General features: G+C 39.5%; 1 protein-coding gene across 9 annotated transcripts in view; it reads left to right on the top strand.

Annotated features, from left to right (window-relative positions):
* TIAM2 (TIAM Rac1 associated GEF 2) overlaps nucleotides 1–23,770 on the top strand; it is a 180,072-nt gene that overhangs the window by 107,730 nt on the left and 48,572 nt on the right. For 8 of the 9 annotated variants that reach the window (XM_068938647.1, XM_068938639.1, XM_068938641.1 and 5 more), the window contains 8 exons: nucleotides 5,510–5,695; nucleotides 6,922–7,068; nucleotides 10,812–10,874; nucleotides 16,256–16,423; nucleotides 18,736–18,841; nucleotides 19,324–19,401; nucleotides 20,796–20,888; nucleotides 21,960–22,220. In XM_068938647.1, the coding sequence (XP_068794748.1) occupies nucleotides 5,510–5,695; nucleotides 6,922–7,068; nucleotides 10,812–10,874; nucleotides 16,256–16,423; nucleotides 18,736–18,841; nucleotides 19,324–19,401; nucleotides 20,796–20,888; nucleotides 21,960–22,220 (1,102 nt within the window). The remainder of the gene's footprint in view (nucleotides 1–5,509; nucleotides 5,696–6,921; nucleotides 7,069–10,811; nucleotides 10,875–16,255; nucleotides 16,424–18,735; nucleotides 18,842–19,323; nucleotides 19,402–20,795; nucleotides 20,889–21,959; nucleotides 22,221–23,770) is intronic. The other variant, XM_068938646.1, reaches the window with a different exon arrangement.

Raw genomic sequence — 23,770 nt, 5'->3', positions numbered from 1 at the left:
TAAAAAAGCTTAAAATTATAACAGTATCTTTTGTAATGGGCTTTGTAATAGTGGAATTTTGGGGAGAGTGACATTTGTGCTCCTCCGAGTTTGCATTGAGAAGTAACGACAATAAAAATCTTTTCCCTGTCCCCAGATACTGAGTGACTCATTTATCCAGATGGGTACAATATGACTTGTGTCTGAGAACTGGGGACTGGAATGCAAAGAGTTTGGTGTTATTTGTAATGTGGTTGAAAAGCTGTTCATATAAAACTACAGCAGAAGTTTATTTTAAATCCAAAGAGTTCCTTAGACCAGCTTGCAGAAACGCTTTCAATCAGGAGAGAATACGTTTTGTAGGAGAAAATTCTGAATTTCTTATTGCTCTAGATAGTGAGTTGCGTCAGTAAGGATTTCATACTTTTGCGTGGTACAGAAACTTTTAGTGAATCAAATCACTTTTGAAGTCTTATGCACTGAGAGAATGCCCTCCTCCCTGTGCATCTTTTCTTTTTTATTATTTTAAATAAGTGCAAAGTGGAAAATTGTTTTTTGTTCTTTGTTTTTTTTTTTTTTTCAGATGAGCTGTGCCCCCTCCCTCTTTAGGAAAATGTGGGGTTTTCCTATAATTCCTTGAAGTATTCCTATTTTGAGTCAATACAGTGTCATTTCTGGCACCGTTTTCAGCCATTGACAAATGCTTTTTTCAGCCATTCACATTTTGCTTTTATTATACTGAGCTCTCCTACTTTGTACAGAACTTATTTAAAACAAAAACAAAAAACAAAACCGGAAGGAAAACCAAAACCCCAGGGGAGAGCTGTTCTTGGGAAGCTGTTTGTAGCATAGTGTTTGATGGACCAGAAGCCAAGGACACCTCTGGGCACCCCGGAGCTCCAGCGACTGTCCCTGTCCTTGCTGGGAAGTTCTGGGGGCCCTCTCTTTGCACTCAGCGAACCCCTGGAAATTGTTTAGTGGAGGTGGTGGTGCCGTTAGAAGTTTTGCATACAGAGAAGATGGTGAAGTAGGTAGGAACTGTTCTTCCTTAATCACTTCTTGTAACCTCCTAAGAAGTACTTAATGGGTTGCCAAACCACATGGTGGAAAACACTGGTCTGTGTTGTCTGTTCTGACCGTAGTTACGCTTTGCCTCCCTCAACCTGCTACTTTAGAGTATGCCTATAGCAAACCTCACAGGGTTATTGAATTAGCAAAGCCAGCTTTCTAGCATCTTCCTTTAGCTCATCTATTTGTGTGATTTAAAATTTAATTATTTTATGATTGTTTCTCAGTGTCTTAATTGATTTTTCACAAACGGCTACTTATGAGCTAAAACCAGTCCTTGCTGCCAAAGTACTTAACCATGTTGTACTTGCTTTGTTAGTTAACTTCTGAAGCTGTCGCGAAAATTAATCCTTTCACTTACCACTCGCCATATAGTTACTACCCTGTCCCTACACCAGATGTCCTTGCCTTAATTTTTCCTGGTGGCCCAAACTAAAGCATTCCTGGTCCTAATCCTTAGAGCTTCCCACCTTTTACTCCTTTATGTTCCTTTGCCATAGTCTCCTTTTTTCTCTCTACCTTATGGAGAGGCTATGAGTCTGAATAAATTTATTTTGGTGGCCTCTCCTTGTCTTTCTCCCAGGTGCTCTCATGCTAAACCCAGCAATCCTTTCCCAACACTTACCGTACCGAGAATGACATCACCTTCTTTCCTCACCTCCTTGAAAGCCATTCCTAGAAATTTGCGTGGAGATTTTTAAACTGTGCTTGAAACTTTTAGAAGAAAGGGTTTTGGATGCTCTAGCTTGCAGTGCAAGCAGGTAGTCCAGCCAGCTTCCCCTTTCTTCTAGTTACAAGTGATAATAACTAAGCAGGTCATAAGGGGTGTCGATTGGCGTGCCCCACAATGTCAGGCCATATATCTATTTACAGGACAACTTATTATTGCTGTTAGCCTTTGCCTCCCATTCTCATTCTGCCTGATGCATCCACTTTTCCCCCACTTGCCTGAGAACAGATTTCAAAAGGACCATTTTGTATATGCATGATTATGTTAAATCCTTGAGCTTTCTCTCAGGCAGTCCTCCCATGTGGGTTAGAGAATTGCCTCACACAATAGCAGAAAAAGGACTGCAGCATCTCGTCTGCAGGCTGTAAATTAACTTCATGGACCAGGCCACACTGTACTTTGAAGTTGTTGCTTTTTATATTGTGAGCTTCCCCCGTTTAGACTTCAAGAATATAAATCTTAGGAAGAATTATCATAGTTTAAAAGGTTTAGACAAATAACAGCTGGTATTAGTTCGTGGTCTCCAATTGGTTCCAGACATCCCTGATTTTGATAAGGCTACAAGACAATCCCAGAAATTCCCTGCCCACAGCTTTTGCTAATGCCATTAACTGTAACATCATGATTACTGCTGCTTTTTGGAGCTGATTAGCTAGCATCCTGCATGTCTGATAAACACTGTAATTTAATCATTTCTTCAGAATGTCCTCATGTTGTACCCCACTCCCCATTCTTACATTATTTGAAAATGCATCTTAGTAAAAATGTGGATCAGGATTTTGAAGAAACAAATGAAATGCCTGTGTTCAACTTGCTTTCAATGGGAACAGGATGCTCCACTCCAGCAGCACCCAGAGCAAGTCTTGTTCAGTTCCTGAGGTGCTCAAAGTTAGGCAGTCTCTGTACCCGTGGAGATTTCACCCCAAAGGGACGCGCTCCACATCAGTTTGTAGCTTTTGGCTGTGTGGAAAGCTGACAACACGTTTTCGTTCTAGTTGGATGTCAACACACAGAGAAATAGAATTCCCTGATGCAGAAGGTGCTGGAAAACAATACAAAGTAGAGGATCAAATCAACCTGGGAAAAAATTATTGTTACTCTTTGGGGCATAACGGATGCATGTTTTTAGTGTCTGTTTTTAGTGTGTGAGAGATGAGGTGAGGAGGGCATCTTCACTAGGAGTATATTTCTGCCCTTTCTCTGTGGACTTTTGTGAGTTGCTCTCATTGTGATCTTTTGTAATCTCTATCTTTTATTTTTAGAATATTCCTTGAAAGATTTTTTTTCCTATTGGAATTTCACAGTCACAGATGATACAAAATAGTATTTTTGTCTTCCCTTCCCTTTCTTCACTCACAATGCCAAAAGGATTGCTTCTTGCTCTAGCTGTAACTGCTGCCACAGCTTGTGAGCACGTGTGTAAGGAAGCCAGAGTAGATAGCGTCTTCATCAGTTGCGGTGCAAGCCTTAGCACCGTTTTGTTAACAGGGCCTTTCACATTCTTGTATTGCTCCACTTTTTGATTGGTGAAAGTAAGAGACTTGAGTCTAAACAGAAACGTAGTGCACTGGCTGATAAGTGCTTTGAGTTCCCTACATGAAAGGAAAAAGGTGCTTCACCCACGAACCCAGACATTTCTTGTCCCGTTCGCTAGAGACTTCCTATACTGCCTCCACTTACAAGATAATTTAAATACCAAGACAAAGAATTAAAAAAAAAAATCCACTACCATGGGAAATGGTAATTTCCCAGCTCAATAAAGCCTGACAATTAAGCATTTGGAGAATATAGTATGGGGTGTGTTTCAAGCAAGCCGTAATCTATCTTTTCCTTAACAGTTCTTTAAAATTGATTCGTCTGGGAGGCTGGTTGTCTCGCGCCAGCATGCCTGTAGCAGTTCATGCCCTGTCAGTCATGTTTCTGCTGGTAATAATGTTCCTGACCTCCCGTGCAGGTGTCCGCAAGTGAGATGTACTCAACTTTTAAGAACCTGTGCAAAGCTAGGTGACATACATCAGCTGTAATGAAGAAACATCTCAAAAGTAAACAAGCAGGTTAGCGATGACAGGGGGAAAAAAGTTTCAAGAGAGCTAGATGTAGTTTAAAACAGAAAGAAAAAGCTTCTCACAAGAAATTTAGAGTACTAGTTGCTTTATTTTCAGAGAATCATATTTTTGTTTGCATTTCTGGCTCTGTCACTCAAAATGTAATAAGGAGTAGGGGCCCTCAAACACAAAAAAAAGTGAACAGTTCTTTTTAAGCCTCCTCTTGAAGTTCACTACTAGAAAGCAGTGTGCAGGAGAAGCCAGAAGATTTTCTGGAAGACTCTGCTAAGGCAAGATATGTCTTTAATGGTGGTATTTGGCAGCATTTTAAGGAAACTGAATTGATTTTGCTTCAAGATAAGCCTGCAGGTCATGTCATTCACCTTGGGTTTTTATGGTTTTTATCAGCTTGTTTTCTAACTCATAAAGATGCTTGTCCTAATCATGTTTGTTCTAAATTTAAGGTGATAATGTCCTGTACACACAGGGACAAGTAAGATGTGTCAGTGAAAGGTATGAAGTCAATGCACACTCGGCAAAACATGATAAACTTTCTCCCCAACCTTGACATTTAAAAGCTAACATACAGCAATCTGAGCTGACATCTGAAGGAGACCACTGTCAGGGGATTTTAACAATCTCCAGCTTATGTACATGGACTTACTGTTTTTTCTGCCTTCCCATGCTGATATATCTAAAATATTGAACGCAGCTGCCCTTTTCTTTTTATTTGTAGTATTGATCAGTATTAATGCATACTGTACGCTATGAAGCAGATTTTAACTGCAACTACCAATCTGTAAATTGGGAAGATGAAAAACAAAATCTGACTTCTATGCGGTATGTAAAAGTCTGTGTTTTTGTAGATGAGTGTGTATATACACAAACACTGACTTAAAATTTGTCATTTCAGACTTCATTCAGAACTTAACTCATCTAGGTATATATTAGCATCACTTCACTTTCCTGATTTTACATTAAAATTGGCTTAAGGTGTCTGTTATATATGCAGAAATCTGTGTTACATATAGCTAATATTGCTTAAAGGGTATGTATGCATTCTTGTTTGTGTCCAGTAATACATATTAGGCACATACAACTCATTTTTGCGGTCAGCCTGAGCATAACCATATCTTGCATAACCATATCTTACCCATTAAACAGAAAAAGAACCGTAGATGCTTGTGTAACCTGTATCATCTCCTATTTACAGATAGAGGCCATAGGAAGAGTATTAAAACATGAGCAGAACCTATCAGTGTAGCTGCTTCATTTACTGAGTTAGCACAGCCAGGCTACGCTTTCAGCCAGCTATACAGTCTAAGCTCATAAAAGTAAAGGAAATAAAGCTAATCTCCAAAAAGAAGGAAAAAAAAAAGCCTTCATGAACCACACGGTTATGTTTTTATGTAACTGCTTTTGTGGCTGTCAAACTACCCGAAGTTCATGGTATGTTCATCTTGTCAGTATGCATTTGAGACCACCAGCTTTGTTTTATTTCAAGCCATCTTTTGAGTTGTTGTAACACAATATGACTGAATGTGTTTTGGCAGGGAATAACTAATCTAATCCATATACCACCAGATGAAAGTAATTTACTATGGGTTTGTGGAAGAGCTCAAATTTTCAATGCAGCCCGCAGAAACATTTTTTCCCCCTTTAATTGTCCCTCTTTATATCTAAACAGATCCAGCAATGGGAACAGAACCTGGAAAAATTTAACATGGACCTTTTCCGAATGCGATGTTACCTAGCCAGTTTGCAAGGTGGGGAGCTCCCAAACCCAAAGAGCCTTTTGGCTGCTGCCAGTCGTCCTTCAAAATTGGCCCTGGGGAGGCTTGGCATTTTCTCCGTCTCATCCTTTCATGCACTGGTAAGTCTGAATGCACTTCTAGTGGGTGTGTTACATAAGGCCATCGTTAATATTATATTTATATGTGGAATTGTGCTAGGACAATTCACGGTTGCACCCACATGTGCTATCCACACAGCCTTGCTCCCTTCTGCCCGTTCCTTGGCTGCAAATAATTTTCTTTCCTAGGGATAGACTTTGAGTCGGTGAGGTCACGAATCGTGAAGTCATGAATTCATGACTTTTTTTTGGCCTTTGGGAACTCCAGAAGTGGCTGCTTTTGACTTCTATCTAAAAAAGAAACAAAACTAAGTTTTTTTCAGATGCAAATAAGTCAGGATGTTGAAATTTTGTCATTGCAATTTCACCCCCCTCAAGTTCACAAGTTAAAGTACATAGCAGCTAGAGCACTTAGAGTGAAATAAACATAAAAGTGAAATTTCCAGGATTGATTCTGGACCTGCTGGATGAACCTGATCATTTTTGGATATCTCAGAAGGCTCAATTTTTTGGAAACGGTTTGGTACGTGCTATTTGAAGAGAGAGTGTTTTTTAGAATAGGCCAAAACTGGAGGCATTCCAAATTATAAGTCACTTTTGAGAACTGTGGCCTGTGTTTGCAGAGATGAATGAGAAAGATTCTCAGCTGCCGTAAGCTGTTGTCACCACATTGGCTTCAAGTGAAGTATGGCAATAGTGGATTTGCTTTTAACCTTAGAGGACTGTGAGGCTGATCTTTGCAGAGAAGGGTAGATCACATACGCTATATAAGTCAGACTGAATGGCAGTCCTGAAAGTCAGTTCAGGAAACGTGTTTATTTCTGCCACTGTTTTTGTCTGTGTGGTTTGTGTCATTGCTTGTTAATAACAATGCTGCAGCATATTTATATGCTATATTTGGGAATTCTGAGAGTTTTCTTCCCTCCAGGAATTCCATATCTAAATCATTGGTTATCATGCTTCTGCAGAGTCTTTTCATTAACTTCTTTTGTTGTACAGAGCAATATTTTCTTAGTCCCGCTCTTCATGTGACCTTCTAATTTTGCCCCATGACAAAAAATACGTTCTAACACCAGCCGAATACCAAAAAGAAGCAGCAGAAAGCTTAAAGCACTCTCCTTTCATCTTGGCACGTTATATTGAGATGAACTGAAGTAGCTCTCATTTGATGCCTCACGTTCAAATAACTGTAGCTATTTTGCTGTTATGAAAGTGATATAGGAAGACCTGTCTGTATGTTTAAATAGATCTGCTCCAGGGATGAAGCTGCTCTCAGGAAGCGTACCCTATCTCTGTCACAAAGAGTCCGAAGTAAGAAGGGTTTATTTTCTTCACTGAAAGGACTGGACACATTGGCAAGAAAAGGAAAAGAAAAGCGACCTTCCATAACTCAGGTAGATGTCTTGCTGGGATCTAGGATGGTGAAAGCATTGAAAGGCTTGTTTTTAGTGAGGCCTTGTTCTGTGAGACCCCACTGGTGCGTAGGGTAGGAGCCATCTCCTGTCTATCAGAGTTGCGATTGCAATTTCAATAGACAAGGCAGACTTACAGAGGGAGTGTTTAAGAGGCATTGCTCTATATCTTTGGATTTAATATAATAATTTTGGATTGCTGTGTGATGAGTAAAATTGGTAGTGGGAGTTGTTGACCCAAATGGGCTAGTTAATTATCAGCAGCAGTTCAAGGCCACTGGGTTTGAATTTGTAACAAAACTTGTCTTCTCGCCAGACTGCAAACTATTTGGGAGTAGGGTTTCTGAGGAGATACCCTGTATGCACAGCCTTTAAGACAGTTTTGTACTGACTTACGACTGGGACTCTGAAGGACTTTGCAATTTAAATACAGAATAACACATGTCAGTCTACAAGTGAGGAGAGGAGAAACTGATGCACCTTTTTGGCATAACCTGTTATGAGGGGATGTGCAAAGCAGCATGTGCTGCCTGGAGGTACTTTCTAGCCAAAAGGAGAAGACTGCTGTCCTACAGAAAGCCAATTTGCCTGTTGTGTAGATAGCTGACTAATAAAGCTGTGTCAGTTTACACCAGCTGAAGGCTTGGCACAGCCTTGTCTTGTTGGAGCACATGGGCTCGAGAAGAGAAAGGCTGTGCCAGCACCTCCACTCAGTCTCCTGCATGCCTGCACTGAAGGACTGTGTTGCTACTTAGGAAATCACTAGCATCTCACAGGATCATTTTCTGCTTATGAAACTAATAGCCTGTGCATATATTCAGCGTAAACCCCACACTTTAGGAGTCTGTATTTCCCCAGTAAAAACACAATGAAATGTGAAACGAAAGGTCACAGCCTTCTCCCCTGAAATACAGTAAATAAGAGCAGTGATACTTCTGTGGCTGTTATGCGGCAAGTGTACATATGTACCCACACTCAGAGCACTATTCTCTTCACTAGCCTTTGCCACGTCTGCTGTGTCTACGGCAAAACAGTATTTTGTGCATTGTTCATTAGACAACATTGTTCCTAGGTCTTGTATTTTGATTTTATTTGTCAAAATCTACTACCACTTAGCAGTCAAAAATTGGCTGCTGTTACATATATATATAGTAATTTGCTTTTGGAATATTTAAACATGCCTATCGATATACATATTCTAATAGTCCAAGAGCTGATGCTACAGCTTTAGTGTTGCAAAATAACATATCAGGGCTTTCTGGTCAAGCAGTTTATATTCTTAATGGGTAAATATTTATGTACATGCTACGCTGAGAAGTTTTTTGGGTAGCTCTTACGCACTGTAGTGTTTTGATAGAAATGTGTGTATATGATGAAGCTGGATAAGAATAAAAACTCAGGTCTGCCTTATGAAAGAGGGAGCTAAAGGGGAAATTTTCTCCAAATGATCATTTTTTACCCTATGCACTAGCAGATGAGGCTGGTCTCCAAGTCCTACACCTCTGTTCCTCTGTTAATGGTGGGCTTGAGGAAAGGGGTATTATGCTGCTTAGCTCTGTTTCCATCCGAACTGATACCTCTCAATGCTTTAAGTGCACGATATGTTCGTCTATACGCTTTACAGCCCATGCAGGGGATTCCGTTGGCACTCAGAGAACGGCAGATCATATTTCCATGGCGAGGAGAGGAGAGTGGCACTGTCCTCCCTGGTGCTTTTCAGTGGGCAGAGGAGGGAACCCTGGGCATGGGCAGAGGTGCCCCTCTGCAGAGCACTCCTGCCTGCCTGGGCAGATAGAGGGAAAGGCTTTGCTCCACCCTGTTTATTAGAAAACTGGCAACCAGCTGGCCCCAAAAGGTGTTGGTTTTCATCCACAAGCTCAGATTTTTATATTTTTTTTCATTTGTTTTATTAAACATCCTACAATAAAATCAAGGAAATGTAAATGCTGAGTATTGCATATGAGTAACACTGGGCTATGACTCATACCCATAAAAGTGAAGAATTTTTAAGAGCATAGGTTGAAACACTGATCCACACTAGAAAGTGGCTGAAAAGGGAAGCCACATCATTGCTCAGACATGTGTGCATGCACATAATTGTATGCGTATACCAAAATCAGAATGGGCCCGAGGCTACCTTTCCTGTGATCTCTTTTGGCCCACTGGGAAATTGGGTTAAGCAGAAAAGTGGAGCTTAATTCTCTCCCTGCTGTGCTCTGTCGTCTGCCTCGAACAATAGGTTAAAAATTTTGCATTTTCTTGCTTTCATGAATTCAATTAAAGTTTATTTGACTCAAGCTGGGATGGTGTTATTTACACTACTCTAGCTACAAATTCAGATGGTAGACTCTGGAACATCGTTGTGTCAGAGACATTTTAAATTTTATCTTAAGTTTGATTTTATGTTGTAAATAAAAATAAATAAATAAAAGGTACCGAGTTTCTATGCTGGAAGTCTTTTTAAAATATTAATGAAGTGGCTCAGTCTTTTTAGAAACCAGTTAATAAAACCGAACTGTAGCAGATGGGGGATGTCTAGGCTCACATTATCCGTAGTTTCTTAAATGCTTATCTGCTTTCTTGAGTCTAAATTACAGACTGTTTTGAAAAATCATAAGCAATAAAATGCTTTTACTAAATCTGTAGGTAAGACAAGGAAAAGTAAGTTCAGAAATGGTGCCCTTTATTCACATGATCAGAAACAGCATTTCTGTGTTACGTTAACAGAGAGTTTGTCGTTGTCTTAGATTATCCAAAGGCTTTTGCTTAGGATGAAAAAATAATTTTAAAAAGGAAAAGAAAAACCTAAACAAAAAGCTCAGATTTAAGTCTGATATTGTCCTGTTTTATTCACTGCAGAAGGAGATGAAATAAAAGCTGTTTATATTTGTGTTTTGGGAGGATAACATTATTACTTGCAAATCTCAAGATCACGTGCAAATTATGTAGATCTGTATGCATGTTTATCATCAGAATATCAGACTGCATCCTTGGACTTTTTTAATTACATTAACAAACCCAACACCTTTGTGGGATGCTTGTAATTTTGCCCTCTGAACAGGTGGGGAGCTTACGTCTCTGTCTAATTTCTTCATTTCCAAAGCAGACACGGTAGTCAGCTATTGTTACAACTTACTAGTGCTGGTTTTGGGTCAAGCATGCCTTTAAAGCTAAAAGCTAAACTAAAAGTTTTCATTGCTAGTGTGAAGCTAACTGCTCAGGTACGAGAGAAGAAAAACTGTAGAGCTGGACGTTTTAGAGAACTGCAACACTGATTTGAAATAGTTTCTTTAAATAATTATGAGATTTGTAGCTGTATCTATAAATATACCAAAGATTGAAACTACAAGTTAGAGCATCGTGCATGATTTGAAGATAAATGACTTTTATGCTATCACTAAAAGGTAGACAAGAAAGAGCAAGGAAAAAAGAAACAGGGTATGAATGCCTGTGTACATATTTGAATGTGAGCGTGCATATCGTCTGGAAGAAAAGATTTCCTTCAACTTTTTTTATGGAGGGAGAATTGATATTTCTTTCGTACTTCTTCTAGTCAGAATAAAGTGATAAAAAGTGCACAAAACAATCCCTAAGGTTTAGTAGTTTGATATATCTTTATTCATTTAGCTTTCATTTTTACTTATTCACAATAATGTACCTCATACAGATAAGAAATAAAGCTTTAATATTTTAACTTCCTTATTTACCTGTAATATTTTTAATAGATTTTTGATTCAGCTGGAGGGCATGGATTTGCTGGTGCCCAGAATTCAGCTAACTCTGTTGAGGTAAGATAAACCTGTCTTTATTCTTCACCGTTATGTTTTTAAATTCCTGAATATATGTCACTAAGTGTATGGCGAGGCTGGTTCAGAAACGCAGCTAAGGGTCGTAAAACTTAGTGTTAGATGGCAGAATTGTAAGTCTGCTAATGAAACCACTTTAACATAAGTTTCTGACATGCATGATAGCCTTTAAAAAAAAAAAAAAGCTTCTTTGTAACACTAATGCCACTAATGCCTACAGACATACACTGTCTATATTTTTTAGTTTGGTGTCTGAGAGAGACAGAATTGCGAATGAGCTTGGTTGAAAGCCTCTTACTTAGTGGACGAAGCCCCAAGTTGCATGGTTCTGCTTCGCTTCAGATTAGTTCAACAAAACCTGTAAATCTTGGAAGTTAAGACAAATAAGTCCAATTAAAGTCTAGGCAGGAGACCAGCAGAAAAGTGTAAGTTAAGATATCGCTGGATATTGCCCAAGTGGAAAGGAAGAGGTGGTGGTATCCTCTCAGCTGCATTACCAAGCAAAACAGCTGCCTCTGAGTGCCCACGGAAATACATCCTACACAGGAAATGGTAGAGTTATTTCTCATTCCTGCCATGCAGAAAGCAAACCGAGAGCACAAGAATCATGATCCCTCTCAGTTTCCAAAGCATCCCTGGGGATAATATCACCGTCCTGCACTCTGGAAGCAAAGCAAGACGCTGTTTAAATCCATAATCACGTACATGTTGGACCACCAAGTTCTGTATATATACCATGGAGCTTATATAGAATCATTCTCCCTTGCTTGGCTTGTGCAGATACTGTTCAATTAAAATATTCAGATTTAATATTGTGACTTGATTTCTCTCCGTAGTTTCATAATTGTATCACTATTGATTAAGAGGACAAATTCACAAAACTTGAGTTTAATTAAATTCCTCTGGCGTATGGTGTTATTAACATGCCTAACACCATTGGCATAGGATAATTCATGTTTTCTTGCAGATTTTATTTCGCAGAAAAGCAAAATAACTGAATTCCAAATGCCTTCCCCTTTAGAAGGGATAGCAAGGGAGATCCTGAGATTAGGCAGGCTTCACAACTCATCAGAAATGGTGGCTGTAGTGATGGGGTACCCCTGGTTCCTCATTCCCAAGAGAAGATATCTCACAGTGTAAAATAAGGGAACTGTTTTTTGGGGCTGGGGGTGGGGAGTTGCTTGGAGAGGTGACAGTGTTCCCCCAACTTCTCATTCTTTGGTCTGTGGAGAAGACCTGTCCATCCATACACGTGTGTTAGTGCAAATCAAGCTTAGGAGCAAATCAGCTGTTGAAACTGAGGGAAATCTGCTGACAGAGCGCTGTACTAACAGCTCAGAAGAGCAGCTGCCGGGCAGAACACCTAGTCCAAAGAAATGAGAACACACCAATGTTAGTCACTGGGTTTCTAGACTGTTTTGATTACAGTATAGCCAGATTCTTTAATTGCGACCTACACCAGACTAAAAGCCGGTATTTGTCTTTCCACTTATCCTCCGTCTCTGTTCCTCATTTATTCCCTGCACCAAATATCACTTTTATGTAGTTTAAAACTTAGAAGAAGACTTAAAAAAAAAAAAAAAGCATGCCACAATATGACACAGTACCCTTTCAGCTCAATTTGAGTACCAAGTCATTAGACAAAAAGTCGAAATCTGCATTTAAAATGAAATGCTACTCTTGAAAATGATCAACTATAATGAAGAGCTGAAATGAATCTCATGAGGGAGGTTTGGACAAAGTTCATCATCTCATTGTGTGTGCGCGCGTGTGTGTGTTTGTGTGTGTACATGATGTGGTACGTGGTTTATTTTCCTATCAAGAGTATTCATTTAATGGCCAAATAGTAAAGCAAAAGCTGTACCACTGTGAGAGGCTTCTCCCACTGGCAATAGCTAAACCTACAATGCTGTTTGCCTCCTAAGAGCGCCTTTGCTCTTTGTGTGTACTTTGAAGAAACATTTCAAAGCAAATGAGTTCATTTAGTTACTTGACTACTTGCCTGTTATTTCCTATCCCATTTGCTTTGCCATGTACCCATGGGATGGGAAAGTATGTATTAAAAATCAGCCCCCTCTGTTAAAACTAAAATATAATTATATGGGATTTCTGGGTGAAATATCTCCTGCGAAGAACAAATTTCACCAAAAGGTACCATTGGGTGTGTTATGAAATTGCATCAACTTCACATCTCAGACATAACAAATACAATTGGTTCCTGCCAGTCCTGTTAAAGCACAGAAAGCTTCTGTCTCTCCTAACGCTGAGGATAGAAAAAATCTCTGAGGTGCAACCCTTGAAGGTTTCTCCTGAAGCCGTTTCATAGGAGCCACTCAGCTTAGCCCCGACCTCTTGCAAGATTGGCAGCTTCACAGTGCTGACTAGCTCAGCAGTGCCTTGTGTAGATCTTGTGCCTTCTAGCACAGCTCACTCTTTCCAAACCATTTTGAGGACAGCTAGAAGGTTTCAAAGGTACAACAGGGGAGGAAGGAAGACATCTCTTTCCTTTGATGCCAAGTCTGAGAAGGGAGAAGCTCTAGCTTCTTCATGCACCTCTCTCAACAGGGTTTATGTGTTATCCACAGTTCCTGGATAAAAACGCCTTAATTTGAGCAGCAACTGGGAGCCTCGCTCCCCGTGCAGAGGGCTCTAGCATGAGGACAATGCTGCTGCGATTTTGGGGCCAGACCTGGATTCCAGATACTTATAAAGTTTAGCCAGGTTGCTTTTCAAGACTAAAACCCTTGACTGAGGTGCTGAAGTGGAGCTCTCGATCTCAACCTTATTTCTAGACATTTTTTAATGGGTGTTAAATATAGCGTGGGCATTTTTAAGATCCTGACATTCTGATGAGTCATACGACAACTCAGAAGTGATTCATCATAACTCTGGAAACCGTTACTTTGGAATCAACTCAGTTTCATTGGCTGATTTTGAATAAAAATAAAAAACAGGATCAAAACTTGTATAAAATGCTACCTGAGGAGCACAGTAAATTACAGGTAGTAGAGTCTTCCAGGAGGCTATATTTTCCATGAAAATGATCAGGCAAAGGGTGGGGGAAGTTATGAAGTAACCTATTGGTCCTTCAGCAACACCGTGGCCCAACGTGTGACAGTCTGCCAATCCTGGCACCTATTGCTGGAAAATTGGATGGGTTGTTAGAACTTTATGTGGCAATGAATGAACGAACTATTGTAGTATTAGTCACTGCAAGCATAACAGGAAAAAAAATCTCTTTTCATGTCAGATTTTCTGAGATGGAAAATGTAGATGAAGCAACAGTATCTTGCCTACCGTTAAGAAACATATTTTCAGAGAGGGATATGTTTATCTCAAAGCTTATGCTTGAGCACCAGTATACACAACAAAAAAATGAAAACATTTTAGCTTGGTTGCAGAACTATCTATCTCATCCTTAAAAGCTTCAGGGAGGAAGAAGATGGCCTTAAACCTATTTTTCATCACTGTCATCCTCGACCGATTTTTTTTTCTATCTTTGGCAGTAGTGAGGTTTATTTCTATTGGACAGACTTGAAGAGCTACTATTGCAGTACAGTAAACCATTTTGGTAATTACAAACCTCTGAACTGCTGGGAGCATCTTCCTAGCTCAGGCAACGTAGTTTGAGTTTTCCCTGAAAGAAGCCAACTGAGAATTAACAGCTTGACTCATTGCTTTTTAACTCTGGCAGCATGTGTGCCTTGCCCTTTTTCATACCTGTCATTTGCACTGTGGAAAAGAGGTCATCATTTATTCCCAGAAACTTGATTTAGTGCTTTCTGAGAGGACCACAGCTCTACTGGAATTATCTTTTTAAACAGCAGCAGTTTTATGAGCAGACTGGAACAACAGCCATTGAGGTGAAACTTCACTTGCTGTAAATTTCAACGCTCCTTTAATTGCAGTAGCATAATCTGATTCTTGTAAAGAAGTGGCTGTATATTAGTGGGCCTTCTAGGGGCCAGTGCTAATTCATATTTCATTTTCAAGCGAGTTACAATGGGTAGTTGAGCAATAGGTGTATGATTCTTGAATGCCATTAGCTGATTATTATATTTCTAACAAAAACAGCATTACTCTTGCATAAAATTATTACAGCGCCATACTCTGGTTTGGCTACAACCTGAAGTTCTGCACTGTTAGGTAATTGCTTGACTAGGACTGCTTACTATATCTTTTTTACAGCCGCAGTTGTTATTTGGAAAACAAAAATAATATTGGTCGCTTTGTTGCTACTGGTATGTTGTTGTCAATAACTTTGCTGCCTGCAGCGAGGGAGAAAGCACTTGCCATTTAGTGATTTTATTGGAGCTTTTAATTGCAATGCACCATTGGGCTTGTGTCCCAGCAGGGTCAGGGGGAAGACTTGCATAATATGTGCCCGCAATCCCCTCTCAACAAACAAAAGAACCCCCAAAACAAAGAGGTAGGTGTAATTCAGCCTAAGATGCACCATGAGTCACAGCCCTGCCGCTTTAATAGGTTATTGTCCCTTTCCATTGACTGTAAAGGGAATTCACAGAGACTGTGTGTAAACTTAAATGCCTTGATGGGGGCAGTGAGGTGCTATATAGGCAGACCCAAATATATGGCTGAAACACCAAGTTCAAAACAGGTCTCAAAGATTTTCTTCTCCTTATGTGGTTTCCTTTGAAAAGTCTAGCCTGAAATGCATTACAAAAGAAAGAGTAAAAATGAAGAATGAAAAAATAACAAGGATTTTATTTGGGATGGATGTTGTATTAGATCAAGCTGAGTGGCTTTTGAGTGAGTGTGAACGCAAACCAAAATGCTAAACAAGCAAATACTTTACACTGCCTATGAAACAATACGATCTTAAACTGTAAATAGAAGAGGAACACTTCATTCCTGTTTTAGTCTTTTATTTTACTGTTGCAAGTCTTGCTCTACAGTGCTCTCTGCTGGAAGTTTACTATATTATCATTTTCTGTCAGAATTTTAGCAATCTTTGTTTTTTGTATTTGTTAATTAACTAAAAATTGTAGGAGTCAGTTCTTAAGAAATATTGCCCACTGAGATATAATTATAGCAACTATGTATTTTTACGTATACTTCAATTAACAAGTAATATGATATAAAGAGATGAAAGCCCATAATGGAAATGCAGTGAAAATGTAATCCGTTCTCCTGAAAATTTGTACCGCAAGTCAGCGATGGTGAATGAGAACAGGTAACAGGACTTAGTCCCTTTCTTGCCATGAGAAAGTACACAGTACCATCTCTAAAAACATAATGATTCATATCTGCTGCAAACTACCAGTATAATTCTACTTCTTGTGTGTGTTTTTTTTTATTTTTGCAACATCCACAAAAGTTTTAAATTTATCCCTTGTTTTCAGCAGCAAGTTGATGAATTCTTGAATGTCTACTGCTCAGTGCCAGAGAGCATCCAGAAGGAGAGTGCTTGGGAAACACAAACCTATGTTCATTTTTGTGATGGCCAAGGAGTAGCGTTAACCCTCAAGCCAGAACACAGAGTGGAAGATGTTTTATCTTTGGCATGCAAGGTATTGATTTTTCATGCATGCCTACAGCTAGTCAATAGCTGTGGGATATGAAAGGGATATAATATATCTGAGGACACCTAAAGAACAACAACATAATACCAGCCTTTCCCTGACCCTGTATTAAGGCACATTCTGAGTGTTTGCTCTGTTTCCTTCAGCAGCATTATTTAGGTATTGTAGCCAAGGTAGCAGGGTGATGGAAAGCTTGTCAAGTTGTGTGGCTCAAGAGAGTACACAAAGAATCCTTAAAGAGCGGTGACAGTCTGCCAGGTAATCCGTCCTCAGGAAATCTCAGCACGTATCGGTCTACGATGTCATTCCAACCAAACTGAGTGGTTCTGTGCAAATTAATCGTAAAGGAATAATGGTGATTGGTTGAGTTAACGCTCTGAGATTGAGATGTTTAAGACTGCTGTGAGAAAGACTGTCGTATCGCTGTGTTTCCTAAAGGACCCTTTTTTACTTCTAATTAGCTAAATTCAAGTTCTGCTTCTGAATTTCAAAGCATGCATTCTGCTGTGAGAGTCAGTGCGGTAAATTTGAGGAGGGTTTACTGTAGCTCTTGTGACAGAATGGAGTCACTGGTTAAAGGTAAAGTAGAAATACCAACCTTAAACGCCTCTAGAGCGTCACAGCTTATTTGGAGCCTTTGTCTTCATTCCTGTCAGTGACTGAATTTGGCTCTGACTTCATGAATCAAACCACTTTTAAGTTATAAAAACAAACCCTTTGGAAAAAATAAATTTCAATTCCTACTTTCTGACAAGTGATAAATAGTTTACTGAGTTATGAGGCTTCTAATGAAGGAAAGTCCCCAGCTGAATAGCTATTTCTACCTTATAACCTTGTAAACAATAAAAGTTTTGAAATGGTAGTAGTTTTAAAAAGTTAGGATGAACTATGGTTTATAAATCAAAACAAGCATGCTCATTTAGTCATGTCACAATCTATCTACATAATGTCACTGAGGAGAAATGATCTTCTCATTGCTTTCCCGGGTGGACTGAATGCTGGAGAAGCTGTTTTTTCCCTAGTTTTACTTCTTAAAAATTGACTGTACCAGTCACGCTGAAGGACGTTTGAGACAGTATTTGACCACCAGATGGCAGAGTAGAGCTGAAACGTTTGGAAGCAGTTCAGGTAGCGTAGGACCCTTGAAAGAGGAAATAAAATTTAGAAACATAAAATTAAGTTGTAAAGGAAATTCCTTACCTCTCTCACTCCATCATTCCTAAATATCTGTAATTGTAAAGCTTATTTTTAATCTTTTTATGTGTGTATCACTTGAAAATTTAGCTTTAAATTATTTGATTTTTTTGTTCTTAAACATTGTTTTATTTTTTCTTTCTATTTTGTGTGTAAAGCTTTTCATAAGCATACTCTAATGCTGAATGCTTTCTGCTCATCTTTCCTGGTTCTTTTCCTTGTTACATTTTCATTCTGCTCCGGTGAGTGTAAGGAATCTTTCTTCTTTAACAGAACATGTTTGAGTGTTATGTGTATAAGGATAAAGTTCAAAGGGTTCTTTTTTTCATTCATGCTTTATGAGGTTTATACTTTTGTCACTTCTGTTCTCCATCTGAAGCCTCTGGGTAGCACATACAGAAAAAATGTGCATTTCAATATAATTGTTTAGGAGATAGTACATATAGAACTCATAAAACATTACACACAATATAGTGCTCAGTTAAGCAGTACTTGCTGAGTAGACCTAAGTTTTGATATGCTAGAGCGAAAAATTTTGTGCAGTAGTCTCACCAGCATCCTGATTTTCAGAGAGACTCCCATCAAGGGCTCGAAATTCAGACAAATGTCTTTTGGGAGTACTCCTGTTTCCCTTTGACGTCCTGTTGAAACTCCATTTTTGCTTTGACCTCATGTTGAAAAAAATAGGTGAAACTCTCTGATCACCTGTCAGACGAAACCTGGCAATAACAATGAAGTCCAATAAAGGCAAACCATTCCTTAGGGAATCTGCTTCCCATCTCACTCCTCGCCTAACAGCCCATACATTGTTCAAAAGGACAGCAAGGCTATGTTAGTCTAATAGCCAACACATAGTGTTTATGAAAAGATTTGGGAGGATTCTAAGAGAAACTGGAAATTGCACTTGAACCATATCTTCTGAGCAATGCAGCTAGTTTTGTTCCTATCAAAAGAATAGTTAGAAAATGAGATGCTGAAGACTGCTTTTGTATGATTTCTAAAGGGCTGTATGTGTGCGTGCGTGCGTGTGTGTGTGTGTTACTTTGTAATCTGGGCTTCTGGAACTAAAAAATGAATTCCAAAAAACATTCTTTTTTATTTTGTAGATGAAACAGCTGGAACCGAGACACTATGGCCTGCAACTCAGAAGACTGGTTGATGAAAATACTGAGTATTGTGCTCCTGAACCATATGAATACATAGTAGACCAGGAAAGTGTGACTCCTTTTAGATAAGGCTCCTTGATGTTTGTAGCTACAGTTGAATTATCACCTATGAATATGTGCAATTTAGATCTAAAATCAGGTTTCAAAGCTGTTCCTGGATTGCATTCTGCCATCCTTATTCACAGAGGGCTGAGTTCCTATTGTGAAGAGAATTAGATTGCTAGGCACTACAAACACCCTCTTCAAGAACGATTTGATGATTGAAGTGGGACTTGTGGTACAAACGTGAAGTGTCAGTCCCTACTCCAGGCTGGAGTTTCCGTGTTTAGCTTACTCTATTTTTAGTCCCTCTGATTTCAGTGATGATTGCAGAGTTACAGTCCTCTTCTTTGTGTAAGGTTATCAAATTTGGGTTCTTTATTGATGATAATAGTACTATGCATATTTCCCATCTTGAATCTTTGGGTTTTGATGCTTACAGTTTCATAATTTGACAAATCGTGTTATTGTTTTTTTTTTCCTAACAGGTGTATGATGAAATAGAAATTTGTCCATTAAATGTTTATCATGTTCATCTTACAAAGACTGAAAGCATAAGTGATTTTGGTAAGTTTAACCAGAACAGCTCCCAGGGATTTTAGTTTTTATTCTTCTCCTTACTCACTTTTCAGAGCTTTCTGTCTCTGAGAGCAGGCAGAGCCATCAGTGATAGCTCAAAAATGGAGTCTACAAAGGACTCGAGCCGTTAGAATGAAGACTTTAACTGGCTATCTGTTTCACACTGACAAGTGCATTTTTCATTTCTCCATTTGGGAAAGATCTACTTTCTAATTCTGCTGTACAGGTCAAATAACTGAGTAAGTATGAAATTGTCAGAAGACAAATGTCCCTTGCCAAGCCAAATACAATCAGTCAGGCCATGGCTGAGGACTGCCTCCTTTTTTTGCTCTGTTGGCACAATATCAGCAGATTGTCCTTTGGTACAAATACTGACAGGTGGCTTCCCCCCCCCACCCCCCACCCCCCAGGTGGTTAAGCTTAAGAAAAGTAAATTTCTTGCAAAATGTGACTCTTTTAGTCAACATTCTGAAAAAGATGAGTAGAGCAGTAGACCAAAAAAAAAGATAATGAATTCAGATAGATAACATACTGTGAGAGAAAGAGAGACAGACAGACAGAAGTGGGGATTTGGGGCTGCCTTCACACCTGTTGAAGGCGGTGGCAATTTTTTGACTTTGTTGTCATTTTGATTGGGCTTTTAAACAGAAAAGCCTTTGCAATTAAAAGAAAAGCATCACCTTATTTCTTTTCATCCATTTTACTGGTCAGGTCTTATAGTCTACATGGAATAAGTAAACTGCAATTTAAATCTTGCAGTCTTTATTTTGTGGGAGTTTTGCTTCGTTAAGGAGTGCAGGTTTTATCGAAGAGGGAGAAATGAAAAAGTTGAAAAAAGGAAGATGTATTAACTGGGCACATAGAAGGGATGCAGGGAAAAGAGGAATGGGGAAGTAGGAGCTGCATTCCCCTGCAGTTTTGTAAGGCAGATCTGTGCTGTTCTTTACCTGCATGTTTGTTGATACAAATTCTGTTTTCCTGGACCAGCTCCCTGTTGTATATAGATTTGCTGTTGTATAGTCCAGGCTTCCAGTTTTTGGAAATATTTAAGACAACCCTAATCTGATGGAGATGTTACAGAAATCATACTAAACCTATGTTATTGAAATGTCATATGGGGCTTAGGTAGAAAATATTTTTTCAAAATACAAGTTGTCTTTTTAAAGTACATCAGGACGTTTCCTAGGAGTTAAAGTCTTTAACTGTTTGTACAATGACTGAGACTTTATATAGTAGTTTCTCTATAATTTATGAGTGTGGTTTCATAAGAAGTTTCAACTCTCTGATTATGTAGAATCTACTAAGTGCACAAAATAAAATGAGACGTACTTAATACAAAGTTTATTTGATTATGCTCTACCTTTAAACTTCCTCTACTTCAGGTTTTGCTGTCACAGCTCAAGTTGATGAAAATCAGCATCTCACCCATATATTTATAAGTGATGTTCTTCCTGATGGACTGGCATACAAAGAAGGTATGCGTCACATTTGTAAATAATACTGTTCTTCATTACTCTTTTAATTCCCAAAATGTGGAGGAGCTTTAACATTGCTGTCTGAAATGGTTCTTGGCTTTTACTAGTCATAGTCCTCTTTCCTGAAGACCATGGAAAGTATGTGATACTAGAAAGGACAATTTACATAGAGTAACTGACTTACCTTTTTAAAACAGTGGTGAGAATCCTTGTTCACCCTTGGAGACAAATTCTGTTCTCAGTAATGCAACCAAGTGTTTTGGCACAGAGAAAGAGTCTGGAGAAATTGTTCATCTTGCCCTGGGGAACCTCATGGCTTTGGTTGGTCTCCAAGACCCATCGCTTCCACTTTTTCTGGCAGTGAAAAGTAGCATCCCTCCCCAAAATAGTTTCCTGCATACTTTTTTTGAGAGCCTATCCTGGAAGCATTCTCTTCTGAGGTGCTCAGAAACTGTATTTCTCTTCATTCGCACAGCAGGGTCATATCAGTTTGTTGTCTGAAAAAGAGAGACAGAATAATTCATCAGGTACCTGGGGGAAGTGACCACTAGGTTGTGGCTGATCTTGAAAGACAGCAGTTGCCACTGTTTAGACTCAGATATTCCAAAGCTCATAAAAATTTCATCTCTTACGATTCCAGTTTTGCAAGACTGATTTGATCTGCTTAACTAGTTCCTTGTGCTTCCCAGACTGAGATAAGCAAGTAAGAGTTATTGTGCTGCATGCTGATGGGCCATCTTTTAAAATGAGCTTGGTGTCTCCGAGTGTTGAGGGATGTCTCTGAGTATTTTCTAAAGATTATCCCCATCCCCATCCTGTAGTAACTGTAGAAAGAAACAACTTGATTGCAGTATCATGTATAACACCTACAGAAGTAAGCATGGGATCCAATTCTGTAATTATGGCACATATAAAATCCCCATCAATTCTAGTGGACTGATTGTAGGACTGGACTATTTGAATTCAAAAACAAAAATAAAGAATGAAACAGCATAAGGTTTGGTTTGTGGCCTTACCACTTTATATTCTCTCCCTTTTTTTTTTTTTTTCTTTCCTTTCACGTGCTTCCAGGGCTACGAGTAGGCAATGAGATTTTGAGCATAAATGGAGAGGTTGTATCTGATCTTGACCTCAGACAGATGGAGCAATTGTTTTCAGAGAGAAGTGTAATGCTCACATTGAGAATTAATCATTATGGAGCTCAGCAACCATTATGTGCTTCATGGTCAGATGGTGACATTTCCAGAGACCCAAAAAGTTTGTTGCCCCCTCCAAACCAGTCACAGCTCCTGGAAGAGTTTCTGGATAACTTCAGAAAGAGCACAGCAAATGGTAAGAACACAACAAAATGCTAATTTTGTTACTTTCACCTCACTTGTCATATCACTATTCTTTTTCTTTTTTAAAAATTCATATATTTTTAAAGTTTTTCTCACACAGCAGAGAGAAACCCAAATTCAAACCATGTTAAGTTCCATTTACACTTCATATCTTTCTGTTGTTACTTTATTTTCTAGAAAATAGAAGTGGAACAGAATATGATCATTTCTGTGGGAAAGTTATAACTTTTTTCATTTTAATTCTTTTGACAGTGCCATCCAGTAATGTCAGTCACTCTTAACTGTTGTATGATGCCAGGTGCTTCCACTAATCCATTTCCCAGGCATCAGTGGTTGAAATGATGTGGCTTTCAGACAGAGGCAGAAGTTTTGTTCTGCATCTAGCATGCTTCACGTATGGCGAAGTACCACATATGTTCAGGGCATCTTAAATATAACAATTATCATCACTTCAGAATGGAGTCATCTAGCCCTACTCCCAACCAGAGTTCCCATTTCTAAGGTTTTCCAGTTTAATATAGTCATTCACTGTATAGGAAAACATCTATTAAATCGTCTTTCACTGTGATTCTTTTGCTACCGTCTCCTCATGTCTCTGACACAGTGTAATATCACTGTCCTGAGCATGGATCGGAAGGCATACCCTAAGTGTACTGTGTCAGGATGAGATCACGATGGGTTTCTACATGAGGAGCACCAGGCGGGGAGGGTGCCAAAAGCCTGCCTAGTAAGGTCGGGGTCGCTCTGACGCCCATCGACAGCGAGGAGGGTGCCGATGCCTGCTGCTGGGATGCTTCCTCAGCTGGAAATAGGTGCTGACATGTAGATGGGGCAGTGCCCTGCTGTGGTTACTGTTCCCTGGGGCAGAGGTACCTATGGCACAAAAACACGCTCAGCGAGACCCAGCCTGGAGCAGGCGTGTAGAAGCGCTGCTGGATTTGTGCAAGGCCGGTCTCGGGCACCGCTACCCTATATATCTGCAGCAAAGGGTGTTGGGGAGTGCTGTGAGGAGGTATGTTTGCTGTGAGGATGTACGTCACCAGCTGTGGGTAAAGCTGGTCACATCCACCTGGACTTCTTAGTTTGGGCCCTGAGCCAGGGGGCTCTAGAGCTGACCATTGCAGTCTGAGTGTGTTGGGAAAGCTCAAGTGCAGCAAGACTGGTAGCCCCAGAGATAAGGAGGGGGTAGAAGTGGTTGCAGGGGCAGGAGGAAAGGGGAAGAAGGGAGCAGCAGCACCGGAACGGTGAGAAAGAACAAGATCCAACTGATCATGTGCAAAACTCTATGAGTTTCCTCAAGTGAATCTTGTCAACAAAAAGATGAGGACCCACAGCCCTGGAATTGCGCTGGTCTGGTGAACTCAAAAGAAATCTTTGCATCCTTTCCACTAACGCTCGGAGCATTACATCTTATAATATTAAAATACTTGTAAATGCCTATCTGAAATGAAAAGGATCTGGGGATTTGCTTTCCTTCCTTTCCCAGGCTCGAATATTTTTCAGTTGAGATACAAGCAAATTTAATTTGAGTTTCTTGAATGG

This window comes from Struthio camelus, chromosome 3 (assembly GCF_040807025.1).
Source record: "Struthio camelus isolate bStrCam1 chromosome 3, bStrCam1.hap1, whole genome shotgun sequence".
NCBI lineage: Eukaryota > Metazoa > Chordata > Aves > Struthioniformes > Struthionidae > Struthio > Struthio camelus.
This window is presented reverse-complemented; position numbering and strand designations above follow the sequence as displayed.